General features: G+C 40.1%; 1 protein-coding gene across 1 annotated transcript in view; it reads left to right on the top strand.

The window, feature by feature from the left end:
* The window catches only part of lama2 (laminin, alpha 2), a 188,888-nt gene that overhangs the window by 147,792 nt on the left and 18,616 nt on the right, over positions 1–22,480 (top strand). The window contains exons 45-60 of the mRNA XM_030047861.1: positions 1,531–1,713; positions 3,258–3,263; positions 3,964–4,118; positions 4,461–4,604; positions 6,595–6,728; positions 8,154–8,313; positions 8,809–8,933; positions 10,316–10,478; positions 11,315–11,459; positions 12,105–12,243; positions 12,749–12,760; positions 13,945–14,065; positions 15,372–15,527; positions 16,211–16,264; positions 21,018–21,169; positions 21,387–21,563. Of these exons, the coding sequence (XP_029903721.1) occupies positions 1,531–1,713; positions 3,258–3,263; positions 3,964–4,118; positions 4,461–4,604; positions 6,595–6,728; positions 8,154–8,313; positions 8,809–8,933; positions 10,316–10,478; positions 11,315–11,459; positions 12,105–12,243; positions 12,749–12,760; positions 13,945–14,065; positions 15,372–15,527; positions 16,211–16,264; positions 21,018–21,169; positions 21,387–21,563 (2,026 nt within the window). The remainder of the gene's footprint in view (positions 1–1,530; positions 1,714–3,257; positions 3,264–3,963; positions 4,119–4,460; positions 4,605–6,594; positions 6,729–8,153; positions 8,314–8,808; positions 8,934–10,315; positions 10,479–11,314; positions 11,460–12,104; positions 12,244–12,748; positions 12,761–13,944; positions 14,066–15,371; positions 15,528–16,210; positions 16,265–21,017; positions 21,170–21,386; positions 21,564–22,480) is intronic.

The raw sequence follows: 22,480 nt of genomic DNA, 5'->3' as shown, positions 1-22,480 counted from the left end.
CGATTAGAGCCAGCCTGATTACATCAAAGCATGTTTTATATTTATGATTCAACATCTTCACCAGTCCTGAAAAAGTCCCACAGTGATTTGGGATTACAGGTTCAATCCAAAAGTGGAGGGGTACCAGCAGCAAACAAGAGCTGAGTTGTGAGTATTGTTTGGCAAAGTTACTTACATAAAAGTGACCTGTATTACTGTTGAGAAAAGAAACACATTAGGGTAATTTATATTTAAAAATAACCTCTTTGCAATGCCCCTTGCATGTTAATTATTCTTATTACATATGTCTTAACCACTTCCCAGACCCATTCAGATCCATTTTAGTGAGGGGCCAGGAGATTAACAGGTCAACAGTAGATGCCAAATAGAAGTGGTATTTATCATCTGAAAGCTGGAAACCTGAAGATTTCAGATACATTTCAGCACTGTATGATGTTATTATAGTCATAAATCTGTAATAAACATTGTGTTTGGTCAGGCAACATTTATGCAACTCCAGACTGCATGGGATTAGCATAAGATGGGTATGTCTGCAAAGGGGAGACCCGTAGATACCCACTGAACACATTTTCATTCAGATATCTTGAGGGGAGACATCAAGGGCCCTCTTTGAAATAGCCATGCCAGCTTTTCTCTCACAAAAATTTAGCAGTGATTTTACCTAACCTTGACATACTCGACATCAGTGGATTCCTTAGGTAGTTTAGTTTGATATGATGCCAGCATCTTCACTCTAGTTTTAAAACTGAGCCCTGTGTAGCCTCTCAAAGACAGTATGTCGGCTGGGTCCACCAGCGGCCCGTTTAAACATTAAGGAATTACCACTATAACACAATGTATTGCATAGGGGGCTTAACACTGCAGGGTGACACACAGACCTTTCAGCCACACATTCAAAATAGTGAGGATGCCACCATAATATTAAAGGACCAGTCGGTAGTATGGACTCTTCTAGTGGCAGCCAGTAGAACTGCAACTACATCAGGCAACTGTATCTACTCCCCCGAGTCTCAGCTTCAGCCCAAGCTCGTCTCCAACCTGTCTCACCCTCCTGACCCTGCCAGCTCCAGCAGTCTGCACACACACCCATCTGTAATATATACACAGGGCTGGGGAGTAACAGAATACATGTAACGGCATTATGTATTTGAAATACAAAAAAAAAAAAAAAAAAAAGGAGTAAATGTAATCCATTACAGTTTAAAAGAGGGTAATCATGTTATAGTTAGTTTTTAGAAATATTGGGATTACTATGAAAATTACTTCAGTTTCAGTTCAATTCAATTTATTCTATTCAGCTACTTTGTGAAAGGTGCTGCCTGATATTTATGAAAAACATAATATTTTAAAAGTAATCTAAAGTATTTAAATTAAGACTTTGAGTAATGTAACAGAATATCTCACAGATTACATTCTTGAGCATCTGTTCAGTAATCTGTAATAGAATACATATTAAATAAAACCCTCCCAAGCCTGTGTACATGTTTCGTACATGTATTTCTTTATCTCTGTTTTTGGATTTGCCGGCAGACACAGCAGCCAAGCTGGAAGCCACCAAGGCTGTCGCGGTTGATGCTAATGCCACGGCCATAGACGTCCTGGAGCGCCTGGGGGAGCTCAACCTGCGCCTCCGTGGCCTGCAGAGGAACTACAGTGACCTAGAGGACACGGTCAATGCAGCCAATCAGATGATCCAGGACCCTGAGAAAAACAGTAAAGAACTTTTCCTTTGGCTTTCTGCATTGTAGTAAAACAGTGAGGGTTTTCTCAAAGATTTTATCAGTAAGGATGTTTTTATCAGCTCTTCTTGCAATAAAGACTTGTCTAAAATCTCTTATTTTGGCTAATCTAGTGGGAGTCAGGAGGGAGGAGTCTAGCATTAATAAAAGACCTTCAAGCCTTTCTCCATTGGTCAGCCAAATTTATAACAGTAATCCAAGTGACATAATTGACCGAATGACACTTTGTGACAATGTCATAAATATTCATTAAAGTTCATTACAGTTGTCATGACGTATGACAGTGTTATGTCAGTCTTGTGAATACCCCTTCAAATAAAGTCTAACTGAAATTGTATATTGGTTTTATATTGGTTAGACTGTAAAGAACAATCATAAATGGTTGGATGATCAAAAATGTCTGGCTAGTTTGCAGTAAGAGTGTTCCTCTGTTTATAGCCCCACTATCCCCTGAAGAATTCCCATCAGGTAGCGCATTTAGTTCAGTTGATTTGTGGTTGATAAATGTCAGAGAGAGAAAGCAAGGCATCATCTTCAACTTATGTTATGCAGTCATTAATGCCTATTCATTATAAATTTATTTCATGTAAAGTGGTTAAATATGTTGCTTGTTGATGTCTGGTGCTGTACATTAAAAGATAGTTTGTTTGTGGTTTTTTTTGTTGTTGTTGTTGTTGTTTTTTTCTAAATCTATTCCCTTTATTCCAGTTAGGGGCATTGTTGAGCAGTGGAGGTTACATTTTCACTTTAATCCATCCAGTGCATCATACAAGAGTGATAGTTTATAGTCACTCTTGCTGAATTCTCTCTTTGTTAGCATAATTGGCTCTGCACTATGGTAACTCCCTTAAAAACAAGCCGGCAGGCCTAACTAGGGCTTACCTGCAGGTATCCCCTGCTGTGCCAATTATTTAGCAACAGTGACTATAAACTATCACTCGATTTTGTAAAGTGAACCTTCTGTAGCACTATATTATCTTTGCCTGCAAAGTGTAGTTGATTTTTTTGCACTGAAAGATGATTGACAAGTTCAGGCCGTGTAGACTTGAATTGAGCTGTAGATGTGGAGCTCGCGCTGCGCCTCTGGTACGGCACCCTGGATGGATCAAGGTGAAAATGTAACCTCCACTGCTTGACATTGCCCGTGACTGGAATAAAGGGAATAGACTTCAAAAATCCCAAACCTATCCTTTAAGCCAAACTGCAGGTGTCTGTAAACCTTGTATGTTCGAATAAGGATATTTTTTCTTGCTTATTTACTTGAATTGTGGATCCTGTGCTGAGCTCCTTAAACCTAAATGTAATCGTGGAATTTTTTCAGCCACTAGATAATATCCAGATTGCTCTAGCTAATTCCTGAAAAGTTTGATTCTTGGAGATGATGCCATGGTGATAATTTTTGGAGGTATGCTGACAGCATCATATTTTAGTGAAATGTGACTGTGTCATAAACCAAACCTGACATTTTGTTTCTCTCTCCCTTTGTTTTTTTTTTTTTTTTTTTCAACCGTCCCACAGCTATCAGTATGTATATTTCATTTGCTTCAATATTAGAAAGTGATGCATCAACACTGTGCTGTAATGGCTAAGCATGAATCTTTAGCAATGCTGAGAACTAGTCTTTTATTGACATTTTGCCATTTAAGGCCTGGCTATTAAAGACACCACTGTTTTTAGAGATGTTTCATCAATACCACCTGTATTAGCCTGGCCTGATAACCTTATGTATGACCTCAAAAAATGTATTGGAGCATCACCTGGTTTCACTACTGCCATCATTAATAGCCATGTACTGTTTCTAATGCTGCTTCCATTATGTTCTGCTCTGCTAGAGCATGAAACCACTGCCTAGTATGGCATTGAACACTTTTGTCTTCCTTCCTCTAGTTTTCATTTTAATTCTGAAGCGTAGAAAATGCTAAACCTTCTTTTCAGATAGTGAGCTACACTAACGGTTCGGCTCTTGCTGGCTTTCCCATCCCTCTCTTTCTCTCTCTCTCTCACTCTCTCTCTATCTCTCTCTCTTTCTCTCTCTCTCACCAATTTTCTCCTCCTACTTCTTTGAGCAATACTGCTGATTTCCTTGGCAGCTATAATTTATTTGCTTGTTTGCTCTTTTCCAACATCCTTTTCTAGCTATCTCATTTGCAATAAGTAGTGTAGATGGCTAACTATTGTACTAGTGTTGTGTCACACATGTTGTACCTTATCTCTCCTTCCTCAGTTCATGCTGCCGGGGCTAAAGTGAAGGATTTGGAGGATGAAGCTGATCGGCTATTGGAGAAGCTGCAGCCAATCAAAAAGCTGCAGGACAATTTGCGACGGAACATCTCGCAAATCAAGGAACTGATCAATCAAGCCAGGAAACAAGCCAATTCAGTAAGTCACTGACACACTGATGTGTAGTACACAGAGAAAACAGTAAGATGTGCTAAGAAAAAAATAAACGTGGGCATACCTTGATTAGTTTGTTAAGATTCCGGCAGCATTTATTTGTTTTTGTTTTTTTTCTAAAATGGCTCCTTTGGGCTTGTACTTTGAAATTGGTTTAGATCCAGTTGCCTACAGTTAGCATCTGTTGACACTGTAGATGAGTCAACTTTACCCACTACCACAAAACATGCATCTTTAGAATACCAATAAAAACGAGTGTATTGAAACACAGTTAATTACAAATGCAAGGTATAATCCTAAATCCTAAAACTTTCTTCCTCCACCCAGATCAAAGTATCAGTGTCATCGGGTGGCGACTGTCTCCGTAGTTACCGCCCGGATATCAGGAAAGGGAGGTACAACACCATCGTTCTCCACGTCAAAACCACCACAGCTGATAACCTGCTCTTCTACCTTGGATCAGCTAAATATGTACGTACATACACTGATAGATACACACCAATATGTACACACACTGGTAATTCTGTGTGCTGGATGGCCATCTTCATGTTACCACACATGCATGTCAAAACAACCAGGTTTGACATCTGCTTAATGTACATCGATGTTTGCTGTATATGCATAGGCTGACAGAAATAATCCTCATCATCCTAATCATCATCATCTGTCACTCGGACTAGTCTGTTTCACTGTGCACATACAAAACAATACTCATTTCCATGATATTAATGTCATATATTTTGCATCATTGCATAGTATTGCTCATTAAAGTATATGTATATGTAACAGTAGCTTCAGGTGCAAGCTGGTCAGACTTTGTGTACATAAGGCTCTGGTAGATGGACTAGAAAATGTTGTCGACAGTTTTTTTTTTGTGTGTGTGTGTTTCATATTTGAACATTATTCATATTTATTATGATGTTTAAGATGCTGTACACTCTGTAGCATTTATCATACTTAAATATCTGGGCTCTGAACTGTACACACACACACAAACACACACACAAAAAACACACCACACAAGCATTCCCCTCTCTCTCTCTCTCTCTCTCTCTCTCTCTCTCCCTCTCTCTCTCATGCACACACATACACATATACACACACACACACATATGCACAACTATAATATACAAGCTCCCAAGTGCCTGCGATGAGAATAATTAATATGTCTACACTCATACTCACTAACACAAGTGTAAACACACACACAGACTCACACACAGACTCACACCTGCTTTAAGGAAAGCACTGACAACCCCCACTGTGTGTGTGTGTGCATGTGAATGCGTACGCGCTGCTTGTGTGTGTGTGTGTGTGTGTGTGTGTGTTTGCGCGCGCGTGCACATGCACATGTAAGTGTGTGTCCTAACAAGCAGCAGCAATTAACAGCAAGTTTATGTTGCTGTCTGCTTTGGTCTGATTTCCCCTGAGAAATCATTGCTTCGCTCCATCTGACTGGGAAGTCTGTGTATGTGTGTGTGCGTGTGTGTGTGTGTGTGTGTGTGTGTGTGTGTGTGTGTGTGTGTGTGTGTGTGTGTGTGTGTGTGTGTGTGTGTGTGTGTGTGTGCGTGTGTTGTCTTTATATTTGACTCTCACTAATATTCTCTAATAGTGCATGATACTATATGAATAGTAATGCTGTGTGTGTGTGTGTGTGTTTGTATGAGTGTGTGTGGGTCTGTAACATTTCCCTAATAGTGTGTAATGCCAGTTGAATAATAACGATATTGCCCTGTGATCTGTGATCTGTGCTAATGAATAATCGCCATTACCACAGAGAGACTGCAAAGATAAGTGTATGTGTGTGTGTGTGTGTGTATGTGTGTGTGTGTGTATGTGTGCCCTTTGTGTCTTAAAAAGTGACTCACTAATAATATCTAATAGTGCATGATACCATACGAATAATAATGCAGTGTGTGCGAGCGTGTGTGCATGTGTGTGTGTGTGTGTGTGTGTACCTCAGAGACAGTATCCAGATGAGAGCATATGCTCAAAATTCTCTTATTAATTTTTTGGCTCATGCATAAGTAATAAGACCATTAATCAGGCTACAGCAAGATACTGTGAAAATCCACTTACAAAGACACATGGAGAAAACTTCTCTTGAATCCCAGACCTCCTTCCACGTGACACGAGCATGCGTCCTGGGTGATTTGAGTGCACTGTATTTAGTTAGTGCCACAAGGCACTGAATCCCAAGATACACTCAGATCTGATCAGACAAACCACCTCTGGAGGTTTTCTTTGGTTGCATTTACACTTTGTTGTTGAAGGATAATTATTTAATTTAATTAGTTATTTTCATCCTGGACCTAATTTTTCTAGTTTTTCCCATCATGGCAATTGATTGTGATGAAGTTTTAATCACTTTTTTCCCTGTAGCGCTTTACATCCTTACAGTTCACAAGGAGCGCTGGCACCAGCAGCATGTATTATATACACATATGTCCTTGTCTCTCAGGTTGATTTCCTGGCTTTAGAGATGCGCAAGGGGAAAGTGAGTTTCCTCTGGGACGTGGGCTCAGGCGTAGGGAAAGTAGAATACCCTCACCTCACCATCCATGATGGGAGCTGGCACAGAATAGAAGCATATCGGTAAGAAATGGGGACACACGTACATGCATACGCACATACACACATGACTCTTTTCTGTCTCACATGTATGGATGCATTTCTTACAAAAGAATGCATCAGAGGATGGATACTCTTATTGCTTAGACGCAAACCAAGGACACACACACACACTTAGAAGCTCATACACTTGTTATATTTACACATACATACATATTCAAATTAAGATTCAGATTTAAGATTCAGAGATTCAGAGTTAAGATTCAGAGATGCATTATTAAACGCACACACAACAATCAATGGCAAAAAGTAGAATGATATACAGGGGTATTATATAGAGCACACGTCCATGTGCACATACACTCACACAAGCACGCACACATGCACAGCACATAACCACAAGTTACTGTCTATGATGGTGCCAACTGGTAAGATACAGTTGTCTTCACAGTAATATTTTAGCTTTCAACATCATATCAATTTTTTTCCAGCAGCCTGTTATGCCAGGTTCCAGTGTTTCGGCATTTTAGAAATTGCCAAATTTCATTGGATAGCTGTGATTATACTATACTTACATATTATGTAACATAAAACTGTAGCCATAACCAGAGTTAAACCAGTATGGTTTGTGGAAAACCGATAGTGAGCTTTTTGTATTGAAGCTGCTGACAGCTGGTGTTTCTGTCAATGCTCAGTATCTTTGAACATGCCAAAAAAAGAAAAGATAAGGAATTAGTGTTGTGGAAAAGCCTCTGAAACAGCATTCATACCATCATGTTTAATGGTAGGGAATAATAACAGAGAGATATAAGTGTAAAACAGTAAAGTGGTCTAAATCTCACCATTAACCTAATCTAACCAACTGTAAATCAAGCCAGGCGGCTCCAGGATGTCACTTCATTCATGCTTTACAGAAAATATAGAGTTTCACTCGGGAAATCAAGAGCCTCATCAGCCTTTTCTGCATCATTACGTTGATACAGTGTAATCTACCAAATCACATTTGACCCTGGGAAAGCACAGGCCTACCTGTTTACTGATCACACACAACATAACACTTTCATACTAAGACGAGGTCCCACCTCAGCCATGCATTTCCGTCCTAGATATTTCCCTGAGGCTTGTTCTGAGGGCTATCATACACTCCATCAGTGTAAAAATTTACCCCTGCCTGACATTCTGTAGAAATGCTGTTTCTGTGTAAAAAATAAATTACCCTACAAGTTGGAAGATTAGTTTCACTCTGAAGCTCAGAAGTTCCACTGATGTACTGTGTTTTTTTTTTTTTTTTTTAAAAATCATTCATCTTTACCACAGACAGCCTGATTCCAAGTGGTTGCATACATTCAGTCACTGAAAATGCCAAGAGATACAGAACAGCAAACAAAACAACACACTATAGGTTTAGAGATCTCCACTATAACTCATTTGTTTTTCCTCTGTTTCCAGAAATGGTTTGAATGGTACCATATCAGTGTATCCTCTGGAAGGCACTAAGGCTGGTATGATGCCAACGCCGGCCAGCGCCAACTCCCCGTCAGCCTACACCATCCTGGACGTGGACCAGAACGCGTACCTGTTTGTAGGAGGAATACTGGGCACTGTCAAGGTACCTGTCTCTCTGTCTCTCTGTCTGTTTGGCTAGTCATAATATGAACAGTCACTGAATGTAAGAAATGTACACTGAACACCACCTATTATCCCTTCTCTTCCTAGTGCAAAGCACATCTGCAATTTATAATAAGGGCCCACGTGTTAACTACCTACCTCTATCTACCTACCTCTGCCTGTCAGTCATATGTTCCTGTCTTGCTCTATTGTTCAAATTAGTATTTAGTTATCACACATTTTAAACCTTTAAGTACTGATGCACTCTACTTTTTAACACATTTTAATTAAAACATTTTGATTAATTAGACAAGATTAATTAATACACTTTTCCCTGTGTAATTAATTAACTGTCATTGCTAGTCTCAGCTTTTGTAATTGTCTTCATGTCAACACACCTATGGCAGCTAGGTTGCAGTGTTCAGTGTGACCCCACCCCCCCACAAAGGGTGGTTTATTTAAATTTTCTCATTATTTCTGTCTCTCTATCTTTTAGAAAGCAGATGCAGTGAGGACGACCACGTTCACAGGCTGCATGGGGGAGACTTACCTGGATAATAAACCCATTGGGCTGTGGAACTACAGAGAGAGACAGGGAGACTGCAAGGGATGTGTGGTCAGGTATGTAAACAAATGCATGCACTTACACACACACACACACACACACACACACACACACTTCACAGGCTATTCTTATCGTACTTTTTGCTTCTCAGTGTCAGTCTATTGCTGTTGTTTTGCACAACACATGTATGTACTGTAAGTTGACATATTTTCACATATTAAAGATATACACTAAAGATATAAAATCACTGAACATGTTTCAGGCTTTATATGATCTGAGAAGTGTTGGCTTGTAAAACGAAGACAACACTAACATACACACACATTATACAGCACAAAAACATGTAGTGACTGTTACATGCATTCTAGGGTTAACAACCTTATTGCCCTTCAAAAACATTGAAACCCTAGAAGTTTATAATTGTTTTTTTGAATTTACTACAAGATATGAACACACCAAACATTCATTTTCTTGTCTTTTCTTTTGAGATTAGCACCATGTTAAAATGAAAATTATATGTGCGTCGCTTTAGCTGTCATGGTACAGCATATTCTGAACACGTTATCAGCCCTTTTTCTTAACACATCATTTAAAAAAGAAATTAGGCTGCAGTCATAAAAATATTAATCTAACGGCTAGCAATACCAAAACACCAGTTCTAAAAAAAAAAAAAGCACATGTCAAAATAACAATAACCTAATACTGGCATTTTATATTGCTAAAAACTGTACACTGTCATTGCATGTTAGAATAACCACAGGGGTTCGGGCCTCACAACAGGCTTCAGGTACACATGTTATACCTGAGAATATACTATAGCATTCATAGTGATAGAGCATTTATTCTAAATATTTTAAGATGTTTATCTGTTCTTTTTTTGTTTATTACTGCTTAACAGATTGCCATGCAGTTACACTGTAATCAGTGTTCAAATGGTTTACATGTTGTATATGAGTGATAATCCTTTCTCTCGTGTCTGTAGACAAACAGCTAATCCATATGAATGATAATGATCACTTAGCAAGCTCTGTTGTAATTGTCAGCATGCATTATATTTAATTTGTTCTTCTTTTCTCTGACTGGTATCTTTTTACTTTTGTTGTTGCAATAACCCAGTTATCTCACAGTATTAAAGTTTCACCATCTCTATTCTGAATACCAGTGGCAATTAATTTGTCAAATAAATAACGGTATGTTGATGTCCATGACCTAAATGTCCACCATGACCATCCATAATGGACATTAGCCAACACAAAGCAACCAAACCGCTGTTTTGTGAGATGAAACAACATTGTCATTTCAGAAAAGTTTCTCCATTTGTGTGTTAATATGTTGCGAACTAAAATATAGTTTTTTATGACATTTCAAAAGTTGCGGTTGATGGTTGGATGATAAACATAGCTATAGTAAAACCAGACTGTCCCTATCTGTTTGCTAGCCCCCAGCGTTCAGACAGTGAGGGAACAGTCCAGTTGGATGGCGAGGGATACGCTGCAGTGGGACGACCCACAAGGTGGAACCCCAACATTTCCACTGTCACCTTCAAGTTCAGGACTTTCTCCTCAGAGGCCCTGCTCATGTACCTCGCCACCACCGATATGGTATGTATGCAGCGGTCCACAGCCACATGCACACGTGTAAACTTTCCACATCAGGAAAGACGTTTTGTGTTGTCAGTCAGGGCGAAAGAGTCAACCTGGGTGAGTCACAAACCCTCTTAGCCAAGATCAGGGTTGAGATTCATGTCAAGCTGCCCTGCTCACATCAACATTTTATATATTAAGAAATTTACTGACCCCATCACCTAGACTAGCTTACAGCATACAACAGTAATAACTTTCGACTCATGGATCACCAAAGATTACAAGCAACTAAAATGATGTTCAAAGGTCAGGGATTTGGTGCCCTGACAGTATTTCTGTGACAAGAGAATGATTGTATACCAGAGGATGCCAGGAAAAGAAATAGAATAAAGGTTAACCAGGACCGTGGGCAAAGCTTGACACATCAAGAAAGAGAAGATCAGTCTCAAAATAATTAAGCTAAGGGTAATTACTGCATGACTATGGTGGTAAAGCCATGTATGGATGAGAGGACAGTGTGATGAGGTGTTGAAAAAGCAAAAAGATTTCACTGGAGAAGTTAAAGCGTCTTTTTGGAAAGCAGAACAGTTGGCCTAGGGTCGGAGAGAGCGAGCAGCAAGAAGAGCAGACCTCTGAACTCTTTTGCCACTTCCACCCACCCGTGTACCGTCCACCCGACTCTAACGCTGCCAACGCTTGGCCATGAATGTCAATGCAGCAGAGACAGACAGTAACATCACTACTACCACTCTGTGATGAGGAAACAAAGCGATGAGGTGTTTCTGGTAAATTTCACTTGTGAACACCAACCTACCTCTTTCCCTCTCCCCCTTCCTGTCACTTTCTCTCTGTAGAAGGATTTTATGTCCCTGGAGCTGTCAGAGGGCAAGGTGAAGGTGACCTTTGACCTCGGGTCAGGAGTCGGCACTGCCACGTTGCCCAGCCGCCACAATGACGGGCGTTGGAAATCTCTCACCATGGCCCGCAACAAGAAGCAAGGTACACACAGCAGTGACAGATGAGTGGAACAGATTCACTGATCTAATGAATGAAAGGAGAGAAGAGAAGAAATTTTAAAAGACTTTAGATTAAACCAGACTAGACCAGACCAGATTAAATTAGACTTGATGATATAAGAACTGATATTAGACTGATGATACACCTGATGAAACCAGACTAGATTAGATGAGACTAGACTAGACCAGGTTAGACTCCTCAGCTGACCTACACTACCTCAGATTACACTACACAAGATCAGATTACATTATCATTATAAAACACTAAACTACACTAAGGTAGACTAGACCACATGAGGCTAGACCAGATGAAATTAGTCCAGATTGCATTAGATTAGAGTAAATTTGATTATATTAGGCCATATTTAATATGTATTAATTTGCCTTTTTTCAAAATAGTTTTACATGAAGATTAACACATTTAATCAATAAACACAATTTATATCCAGTTTTGGAAGGAACAAATCAATAATCAAATCAGCACTGAAATCAAGTCAGAAAAGACAGCACTGGAACCTGCTACTATGCTTTTTACAGACAGACAGACAGGCACACACACACACACACACACACACACTCACAGACTGGCAGGCTGTCCTCATTTATCTGTATTTATCTGTTTCCAAAGCCACGGTCACTATAGTGGATATCGACAGTGGTGCTGAGGAGAAGATAGTGGCCACTTCTCAGGGTTCAGCCACTGGTCTGAACCTCAAGGAAAACCAGAAGATCTACTTTGGAGGGCTGCCTACCATTGGAAACTACAGGTACTCGCACTCACACACACACACACACACACACACACACAATACACACATATCGACAGACGCTGTGATGAAGGCCGTGCACTCACAAACCAGTTTATTCATATTTACGTAAGCATTCATGTGCCCACATGCACAGCTACACACATTTATTATGAAAGCAGATGGTTTTACCGCATGTTATTAATTATTTTGCATGTGATATAATTTGTATTACGTGCACAGATTTTGGTATATTGTAGGTCACGAAGACATAGTGACAGCAGACCTTTCTGTGATAGTGTAGATGTTCTATTTCTTCTGTTTTTTCTTGTCTATTTCCCACAGGATAGCAACTCAGTAGAAAGCTAAGACGTTGCTAGTTTCAATACCACTACTTAGCTCAGAATAGAGCACAAATATGATAGTGGGTAAACCTGACTAATTAAGATGATTCACTCATTAAATCTGTGTTTGTGTGCGTTTGCATGTCGGTATCTTAATGCTGTAATATGTTTTGTCTCTACAGCATGAAAGCCAGGTAAAAAAAAAAAAAAAAAAAACTGTTACTGATTAAATACATTTTATTGTAAATCATCCTCTGCATGAGGCAAGCCACGCTGACACTGTAGTCTAGCCCTGTGTGTGTGTGTGTGTGTGTGTGTGTGTGTGTGTGGCTCAGGCTCTTCCACATAGCAGCTTGAAATCACTATGTTGATTTTTTTGGTCTGAATTTGACGTTTGTCTGGAACTTTTGGCATTTACATTCATCGAAACAATGTCAGATGATTTGAAAATAATCAGGCCTCATTAAGTTTTAATCGAATCATTGAAATCACCTGTTCCAGTGTTTGATTGGAATGAAAATCTACAGACTGGCACTCAGTTGCCAATGCCTGCTACAGTATGTATGACATTTTTTTTTTTTTTTACATTTTGCAATGATGTTCAACAATCATAGAGGGAGGCATCAGGCAGAGGCAGAGATACCAATTTCTCCACAGACAGCAGCTTCAACACACCAAAATGCACTGCTGCCAAAAGACATGTTTCATTTTCAGTAAGGGACACAACTCCCACTTCTTCACTCCAGAAAAACCTGCTCTCTTTCTCTTACTATTGCTCTCGCCATCTACACCCATAACTCATAGCAGGATGCAGCAAGTTCAGGCCCCGTGTCTCTCTGGGGGTTCTCTCAAGGCACTATGGGAAACATAGTCAATTACTATCTTAAGCAAAAGTAGATGAGGCAGGTTTAAAATGAGTACCCCGAAATATCTCCTGAAAATGTCCTGAACATCACAGATTGCTGATATCAAACAGAAAAAGACGATCTAAGAGTGGATTTTTCTTGTAAATTTCAAAATGCAAATGCATTTATTTTAGCCTGTTGTCTTTGCTTGGCACATTCTACAATCCACTGAATGGCTGAAATAACATAAAAATCACTTCAGCTACAAATGAGCAGCCAAAGTATACTGGCAGTACTACACTTAGAGTAACATGGAAAAAAAAACAAAAAAACAAAACGTCAGATTCAGATTATCCTCGTCGTTGATCCATGCCAGGCTTCACTACGCTTCTGGACACACGCGCTGGCTTCAATGCTATACTGGCAAATCTTTCATGATGATACCCATGTAATGGAGAAGTAGAAAGAAGGTGGCATTTCCTGTGAAAGGGACATTATTTTGCAAAATAACAAACACTGTAATTTCTCTACAGATCAGAGGTGACTCTGAAGCGATATGCAGGATGTCTTGGGGACATTGAAGTCTCCAGAACCCCATATAACCTGCTGAGTAGCTCAGATTACACTGGGGTCACTAAAGGATGCAGCATAGAGGTAAGACTGAGAGTTTCTAATATTATAATACAATATTATAGATAGAAAGGCAGACAGACAGACAGAGTTACTCAAGGATGTGATATGGAGGGAGCAGAGCCAAGACTATCTAAAATGCACAGCTATGAACTGAAAAAGGTGGATCAGTGCATGCCTAGCACATATTTATATAGCAAGAGTGATTTATTTATTTATTAGGTATATTAGATGTGTGTGTGTGTGTGTGTGTGTGTGTGTGTGTGTACGTTAGTCAGTAGAGGATATATGAATATGGAAGATGGAATATGGAGAGTGAGCACATAAAATAATGATGGCTTTTGAAATGAATATGTAATAAGACTATCAGTTGTGAGAAGATCCTGATGCGCGTGAAACCTGAACAGACATGTCTTGCTCACTGTCTCTCCTCTCTTTGCCTGTGTCTCTCTCATTCATTCAATCTCTCTCTCATCCGTTTCTCCCTCAGTTTATTTATGCGCCAGTTGTTCAGAAAATGAAACTGGCCTTGCTCAAAACATGAAAGAGAAAGAGAGTGAAAGGGTGAGAGAGAGGGAGCGAAGGTCAGAAACCAAAGACCGCTGCATAGTTTCAAAATCTGACATCTCTATTAAAGATTCAACTTGTTTTTCATTTTATCAGCACAACCTTTATACACACGCACACACACACACACACACACACACACACATGCACTCAGTAGACTTATATTCACATCATTCATGCACGTTTTCATCTAAAGACAAACACAAACACACTTCATGTTAAGTACTCAACTTCCCTATGAAATCATATGAAGCCTTCACCATGGTTTCCGTGGTATCATTCACTCACACAAGCTCATATAAACACCGTGTATAAAGTGTGTATGAAGCTGTATAAAGGCACAGGGTTGAGTGTGTGTAGAGTGGAGGTCGTTCTATTCATCTATTCTGTCTTTGCTCATCCTTCAATCACCACTCTGCCATGCTACAAAGACATGTGTGCGTGTGTGTGTATGTGTGTGTGTGTATTTCCACTTCATAGCCTCAGACCCTTGTGAATAAAGGGGAGCTTTGTGGGTTATTGTATAGCAGTGTGTGTGTTTCAAGTTGTCTGCTGTCTGTGTATGTCTGAACCTTGACTCGGTTTGAATAGAAACATTCTCATATTGCTGATCAGCTTAATTTTTTTTTTTTCATTTACCATCTAAATGTGATTTATGGGACTAAAGATAGAGTTTTAAGATTAATTAATGATGTGTTGATTGATACATTATGAAATACATGCAAACTACCGCCATTTCTGTCTTTCTGCATCTCTCCTGTAGAATCTCTACACAGTTAGTTTCTCCAAGCCCGGCTACATGGAGCTGGCTGGCCTTTCATTCGCTCTCGCCACGGAGATCAGCCTGTCATTCAGCACTCTGACGGACACCGGGACCATCCTGCTGGCGGTGGGCGGGGCTTCACCAAGCAGCCAGCAGGTTTGGTTTCACCTCTTTTCTTTGCATTTGTGATTATCTCTGTATTTGTGATCATGTGAGGCTTCAATGTTGGGGCAGTTTCTTGGGGTTTCTCTTACTGTAGGCAAGTCATAAACCAAGATTTTGGGAGAGTTGTAGCAAAATAGTGATCATGGCAATACGTCTTGAATCTTTAAGGTTAGAATGGAATTTTGAGAGAGGTATTCGAGACGTAGAAAGTTAAGGGTTTCTCTAAATTCCTAGGAAAAGTCAGAGAGTACCAAGGAATTACAAAACGGTCACTTTATGTAAATCCATCACTATACCAAAATGTATTTAATTTAATTTTTTTGCAATAAATGGCAGTTTTGAAGTATTTTCTCCCCAAACAGTAAACTCGGGTGTAATAGAAACCAGACTGTTTACCCCTTTAGGAAAACAACAATAACAAAATATGGAGGAATTACATTTTTAGGTCAAGTAATAAAAAGTCCCAGTATATTTCCTATCTTCTATTACGATTTTCCTCATCAGATTTTTTTTCATAAGATCTCCCTGCAGCCCAAATTTCAGACCGACTCAACATATGATGTCTAAATATGTACATTATTGAAAACGATCATTAGATTATTAGATCCAACATGCTCAGAGCTTCAGGATCTGGTGTTTATTCTCACGTTTCTCTCAAACTCTTTGCCTCCCAGGCCCAGAACACACACCTGTTCAGCCCCAAGAGAAGACGCAGGCAGTCCGGAGAGGTGAGTGAAACAAACAAACACACACACACGCACACACACACACACACACAAAGCCCCATTCCCTAAGTAAATTAAGTTTTCATAAGTGCATATTAATGAGATTTGCATTTGTTGGCAACTTGGGTGATTGGATTGTTCTGATCCAAAACACACACACACACACACACACACACACACAACTGCACTTGCACAAATGCACAAATATAAATATTGCATTCAGGCACGTTAGCACATGTACAAACACACATGAGCATTTGTGCATGCATACACACACAGACACACACACACACACACACACACACACACACACACACACTGCCTCTTTCTAAGTGAATGAAGTTTTCATAAGTGCATATTAATGAGATTTTAGTTTGTTGGCAACTGGGCTGATTGGATTGTCTTCCGAGCCAAACCCACACACACACACACACACACACACACACTTTAGGCCCTTTACTAAAAGCCTGCTATGTAGACACTTAAAGCCCTCTTTCATTCTAACTTTTGTACATAAATAAATCCATTATCTTATCTCTACTGGCATTTGCATGTGTATGTGCCTCTGTAGTTATGTTTGTGTGTGTGTGTGTGTGTGTGTGTGTGTGTGTGTGTGTCTTTAAGTGTGGGTGTGTTTAAGTGTATTTGACCTTAGGAAAATGGTTGCCTATATGAATGCAAAATTGATTTTGTGTGTGTGTGTGTGTGTGTGTGTGTGTGTGTGTGTGTGTGCTGGTGAATGCCTATATATGAGTGAGTGGGTTTGGGACGTAGAGAGAGAGAGGACAGAGGGTTACCTGTAGCTTATCCATCATCACTGGTTGTTGGGCGCATAAATCTATTTTTACTAACTATGCTGGCAGGCAGGGTGTGTGTGTGTGTGTGTGTGTGTGCGTGTGTATGCGCAGAGAGAGAAAGGTTAAGCGAGGTTAAAAACACCATCAACTCAACTTGGCCCCTGACTAATGGATATTTTAGAGAGGGACAGAAAGACAGAGGGGACAGGAGAGAAAGGATGGGGGGAGAGAAGAGAGAGATTTAGAGGTGAAAAGAAGGATAGATGCTGTGAAGAAGAAAAATAATAGGGGGGATAGAGGTGAACAATGAGGACAGGGGAGGATGAAGCAAAAGAGAGAGATTGAAAGAAAAGAGAGAGAGAGAGAGAGATAAAGGTAGAGAGTTACACTAGAGGAGAGGAAAGGGAGAATGACAACAGCAGGGGGAAAGCAGAGAACAGAGGAATAATGAGGGAAGCAGGGGGGAGGAAGAGGTAAAGGATAAGAAGAGTGGCATAGTAGTATATTTAAAAACGAGGAGGAGGTGGTGAAAGGAGCAAAAGTAACAGAAATAACGTGGAGATCAACTGAAGAGAGAGGAAAGTGAAAGAGAAAGAGAAAGTGACACAAAGAAGGGAGAGAGAGGAGAAAAAATGCACAGGAAGGGTGTGCTATATCATGTTGTTAGCGATAATACTGGTATAATTTTATATGATAAAAAAATTGTCATCACCATATTAATAACACTGCGACGTGCTGATACATTGAAGCAACCTCATGATGTTAAAAACAAGAGCGACAGCAGCAACAAGCACTGATGGAAACAAAAGCAACATGGCTGCCAGATCTGCTGTCAAGTTACAGAGCCAGTTACAGACACGACTCAGCAGCCTATTGAAGCCTATTGTTCACGTGCACCAGCACGAAATTTCACCATATCAAGCATGGGGCAGAGGTGACTTTGCGTAGCGTCTGTCTGTCTAATCACTTTTATTAACAGCGCACTAAACAGCCTTCCTTGCAGTTTGATCACGTCCCCAGAGGAGCGTAGAGCCCATCAGCCGTCTGTTTTCCACCAGTTCCCAAGACTGGAGTTTTAGGAGCTTTTCAGTTTGGACTGTAGTAACGCTGTTGTGTTTGCGGCTTGGCTCTACGTCAGCGAGCCCTGATTATCTAACTAGTTAGCCAAAGCTACAAATAAACAGTAGCTCCAGACAGTTTCCCAAGTTGTAAATACTAGAGATGCACCAATACTGATAACTGATACTGGTATCCAAACATAATTCACTTGTGATGTCATCCACTGTTTTGCACCTTTGCTCAAACATTTTGTTTGGCCAGCAAACTGTGGGGACAAATGGTCACCAGCCTTTTACATATTGTGTAATTATTACTGTCTTATAATTGCTAACTGCAGTTTTAACAGTGGTGGACAAAGTACAAAACCCAATTACTTGGGTCAAAGTATAGATACTCTTGGTCAAATATTACTGCACTACAAGTGAAAGTTATTCAGTTAAATTTTTGCTTGAGTCAAAGTACTGGAGGACTTGCTTTTAAAAATATTTAAGTATTCAAAAGGACATTTTCTTTTTAAAATCAGTGTATTTCTGTATTGTTTTCGCAATACATTTACAGAACCTCGTAACAAAGTGGATGTCTTTCTTGCGCTTGTTTCACAGAGCTGGATGACGTAGCTCCACTTTCACATTAAACCCATTTGAGAGCGGGCCCTGTGATTGTCTTTTCTCCTGTGAGGAACACAGCGTGTCGCTAATTGCATTTCAGAAAAGAAAAAAAAAAATCAGTAACTGACTTAAAAGCTATGCTGAAAAGTAACAGGTAATGACAATCTTCATAGAAATGGAGTGGAATTAGGAGTACAATATTTGTCTTTCAAATGTAGTGGAGTAAAATTCATAAGTTTAAAAAAAAAAAAAAAAAAAACTCAAGTAAAGTACAGATACTCAAAAAATGTACTCAGGTAAATGTATTTAGTCACTGTCCATCACTGCATTTTAATAAATACCATGTCAGCTGAATTTACTGACACAAACAGTACTATAAGTTGTATGGGAATTATTCTTTCATTTACTTTGAGGGAACATTGCATTGAGGGAACATGTGCTTTTTTCAGCTTGAAAAAAAAAAATACATTGAACATCAGACCTTGGAAACACAGGGTGAACCCAGTTACCCAGGTGTTGATGTTAAAACATGAAAATAACTGTATTAAAGAGAGACTGATTTCACCTCTATGTGAAACAAGCATTCCCTCTAAGTATAATGTCAGTGTTAAAAATTGGTGCTCATAACATCATAAGACTGGTTTTCTGTTACAACAGAGACCTAAAATGTAACCATACATGTTTGAAATTCTGAACTTCAAAAGGATTGGAAATGTGTGAGCTAGCAAGGTAATAGTAAGGCAGGTGTGAATATGTGTGTATGCATGGTATTATGTGTGTGTGTGTGTGTGCGTGTGTGTGTGTAGGCATGTTTGCATGCATTTGGCAACATGGTGTGGTGCACGCTGTGTATTTGTGTTTGTGAATGTGTTTCTGTGTGTGTGTGTGTGTGTGTGTGTGTGTGTGTGTGTGTGTGTAAATGTGAATTCTTGTGTGTGTTGTGTGCTTCTGTCTGAACATTCACGTGCCTGTGTGTTTGTGCATGTTTGTCTGTCTGTTCATGCACTCCTTTGTGTGTACGCAATGTGTGTCTGTGTGTACCTTTGTGTGTGTGTGTGTGTGTGTGTGTGTGTGTGTGTGTGTGTGTGATGGCGCAGCGAGAGGCATGTTGTAGCTACATCTCAGTTCAATTTGTCCCCGACCTCAAATTGAAATTCCATTTTCAGGTGGTAAATTGTCTCCCACTTCGCCCTCTGGCACACAGTGAATTAAAATTCAAATTAGCCTGACCCTGCACCGCTGCTCTCTAGCACCTCTCTCTCTCTTTCTCTCCCTCTCTCTCTCTCTCTCGCTCACTCTCTCGCTCTCACCCTCTCTCTCTCTCGCTCTCTCATTCTGTTTCTTTCTCTCTGTTTCTCTCTCTTTCTGTCTTGCTCTCTGCCCTCTCATCTCTTCCCCCTATTATCCTCTCCTCTGTTCCTCTCATCTCTTATTATCCTTTCTCCTCTCTTCTCCTCTCCTCTCTTTTCCTCTCCTCTCCTCTTATTCTTTGTTCTAACCCCCTAAATTTCTCTCTATATACCCTCATGTTTGCTTCTACTCACCTCTGCTTTCTCAATTGTCTATCTGCTCTTTAGCCTTCTTGCTTTCCTCCTTATTTTTTCTCTTCAGGTCTCATCTCGTCTTCTCTCTGCCCATCTCCTCCTTTCCTTCCCTCCTCTCCTCTTGTCAACAAGCACTGGGAGAATGATGGTGTGCAGGAGCTGGCCAAGTTCACCATCAACCCATACGAGCAGAATAGTTTTTCAAAAATATCACAGCACAGTAAAAATTTGTATCACACCAGCTTTGGAAGCTGTTTTGAGCTGATAGCAGAAAGATATTCGAGGTCACAGATTCACAGAGCAATGAAGGCGGCTACTGTTGATTACAGATGTTGTGGTGATTTTTGTTTTGGGAGTTTATTCGGTGTTAGTCTCTCTCTTGAATGCCACATTTGCTGGGTTCTCTTGCCTTCCTATAAGAATCCATATTTTCAATGTTTTTCTAATGCTTATTCTGGGCAGTGTTTTTCTTGCTGCTGTGTTTATATTTTCCATTGACTGCTGGAGGTATGGACTAATCTATCTAATCTATATAATCTAATATCCTCAACTCTCCCCTGACCCTTGCAGTCTGTAATTTTAAGAAAATTGACTTTTTGAGGTCTTGGCACTATGTTGGAAATCAAAGCCCCTCACCCATCCACTTAGCTAATATTTTCACTCTCCTTTCCCCAGCCCTGTATGAACCTGGTGTAGTTTAGAGGCACAGATTTACACGTGTAATAACCTTTATCTCCACCTCCTGCAGCCCTACCTCTCAGTCATGCTGAACAAAGGCTCTCTGGAGGTTTTGGTTTTTACTGGCAGCCACAGTCCACGTCGGGTCATCAGACGACCAGAGCAAGGCATACTGCATGATGGGAGAGAGCACTCACTACGTATAGAGAGACTTGCTGGCAGGTTGGTGTGTGTGTGTGTGTGTGTGCATGTGTGTTGCATTAGGGGCAAGGAATATCTATATGTACGGTATTTTTTGCGCCTTCAAAATTCTGTGTACAATATGTTTGGCTTTATGTTGTTAATCAAGATTTTCTCTCTGCTTGTTTAAATCTCCTCTCTGTCTGCACATGCTTGTGTGTGTATTTGTGTGTGTGTGTGTGCGTGTGTTTGTTTCCAGATCCTTTGCAGTTCAAGTGGATGAGGAGGCCAAGAGGGAGGCCGGGCTTCCAAACGACCAGCCAATGAGCTTGGAGCGACTCTTCCTCGGTGGTATTCCTGCAGAAGTAGAGCAGACGTCCAACAGAGCTAACGTCCCGTTCCAGGGATGTATATGGAACCTCATGGTCAATGCTGTGTACGTATCGTCGTTTCACTGGTGTTCAAGCCTGGTCCTAAGGACCCAAAATCTTGCCTGTTTTCAATGCAGACTTCTAATCAGGGCCTAATTTACACATGGTGATGCCATTTAACTGCAATTAATTAGCAGGTAAAATAGAAAACCAGCAGTACTCTGGGATTGGGGGCTGGGATTGAGAACCACTGAGTTCAATATAAAGTAAAAAGCCTGTTTATCATAACAGTGAGTTAAGGTTGGTCTTTTTAAACCACATGGAAATGATGAAGCCAAATTAGTCATTCAGAGTGCAATTACTTGAGCAGTAGGCTTAATATGGACTGGTTTATTGTTTCACATGTAAATGACACTGTAGCTTGTTTGTAGTGTCTGTGGCGGTGGAAGGTTCTTATAATTTTTGCACTGGTCATTGTGTGAGTAGACCAAGAAAAGGCTAGATGGCATTATCTTTACAAGCTTTTAAATGAAGGCAAGTGTGTTAACATCCTCAGTTGGCAGTGTCCAAACTAAAGTTTCAAAATATTTTTCACCGTGAATTTTGTGACTTCTGGCAATCTCTAAATTTGAGGACAAGGTGTCATACAAAGGTACAAATGTGTGCAGACATCATTAGCCTTTTTTTTTGGCCAGATCCATGACAACCAGAAAGACAGGGGAACAAATACAATGTGTCTAAGTTGCCCTATGCATAGGTACATTTTTGTAGAGGTGCACATGAGCTACAGAGGCAGCCTCTGCAGGCTATGCAAGATTGACAAACACCTGGGCCTTACAGTAGTGATGGCAGCGTTTTAAGAAAAGAAGAAGAACACACACACCTGAATTGGTGAGGTGCTGGCATACTGGGCACGGACAGTCACACAGTCATAAATTAGATTCAGTATTATTTATTTGGTCAGAAATCAAATGGGAACGAC

Source organism: Myripristis murdjan, chromosome 24, assembly GCF_902150065.1.
Source record: "Myripristis murdjan chromosome 24, fMyrMur1.1, whole genome shotgun sequence".
Taxonomy (NCBI): domain Eukaryota; kingdom Metazoa; phylum Chordata; class Actinopteri; order Holocentriformes; family Holocentridae; genus Myripristis; species Myripristis murdjan.
Note: the sequence above shows the minus strand (reverse complement) of the source record. Positions and strands in the feature narration are given on the sequence as shown.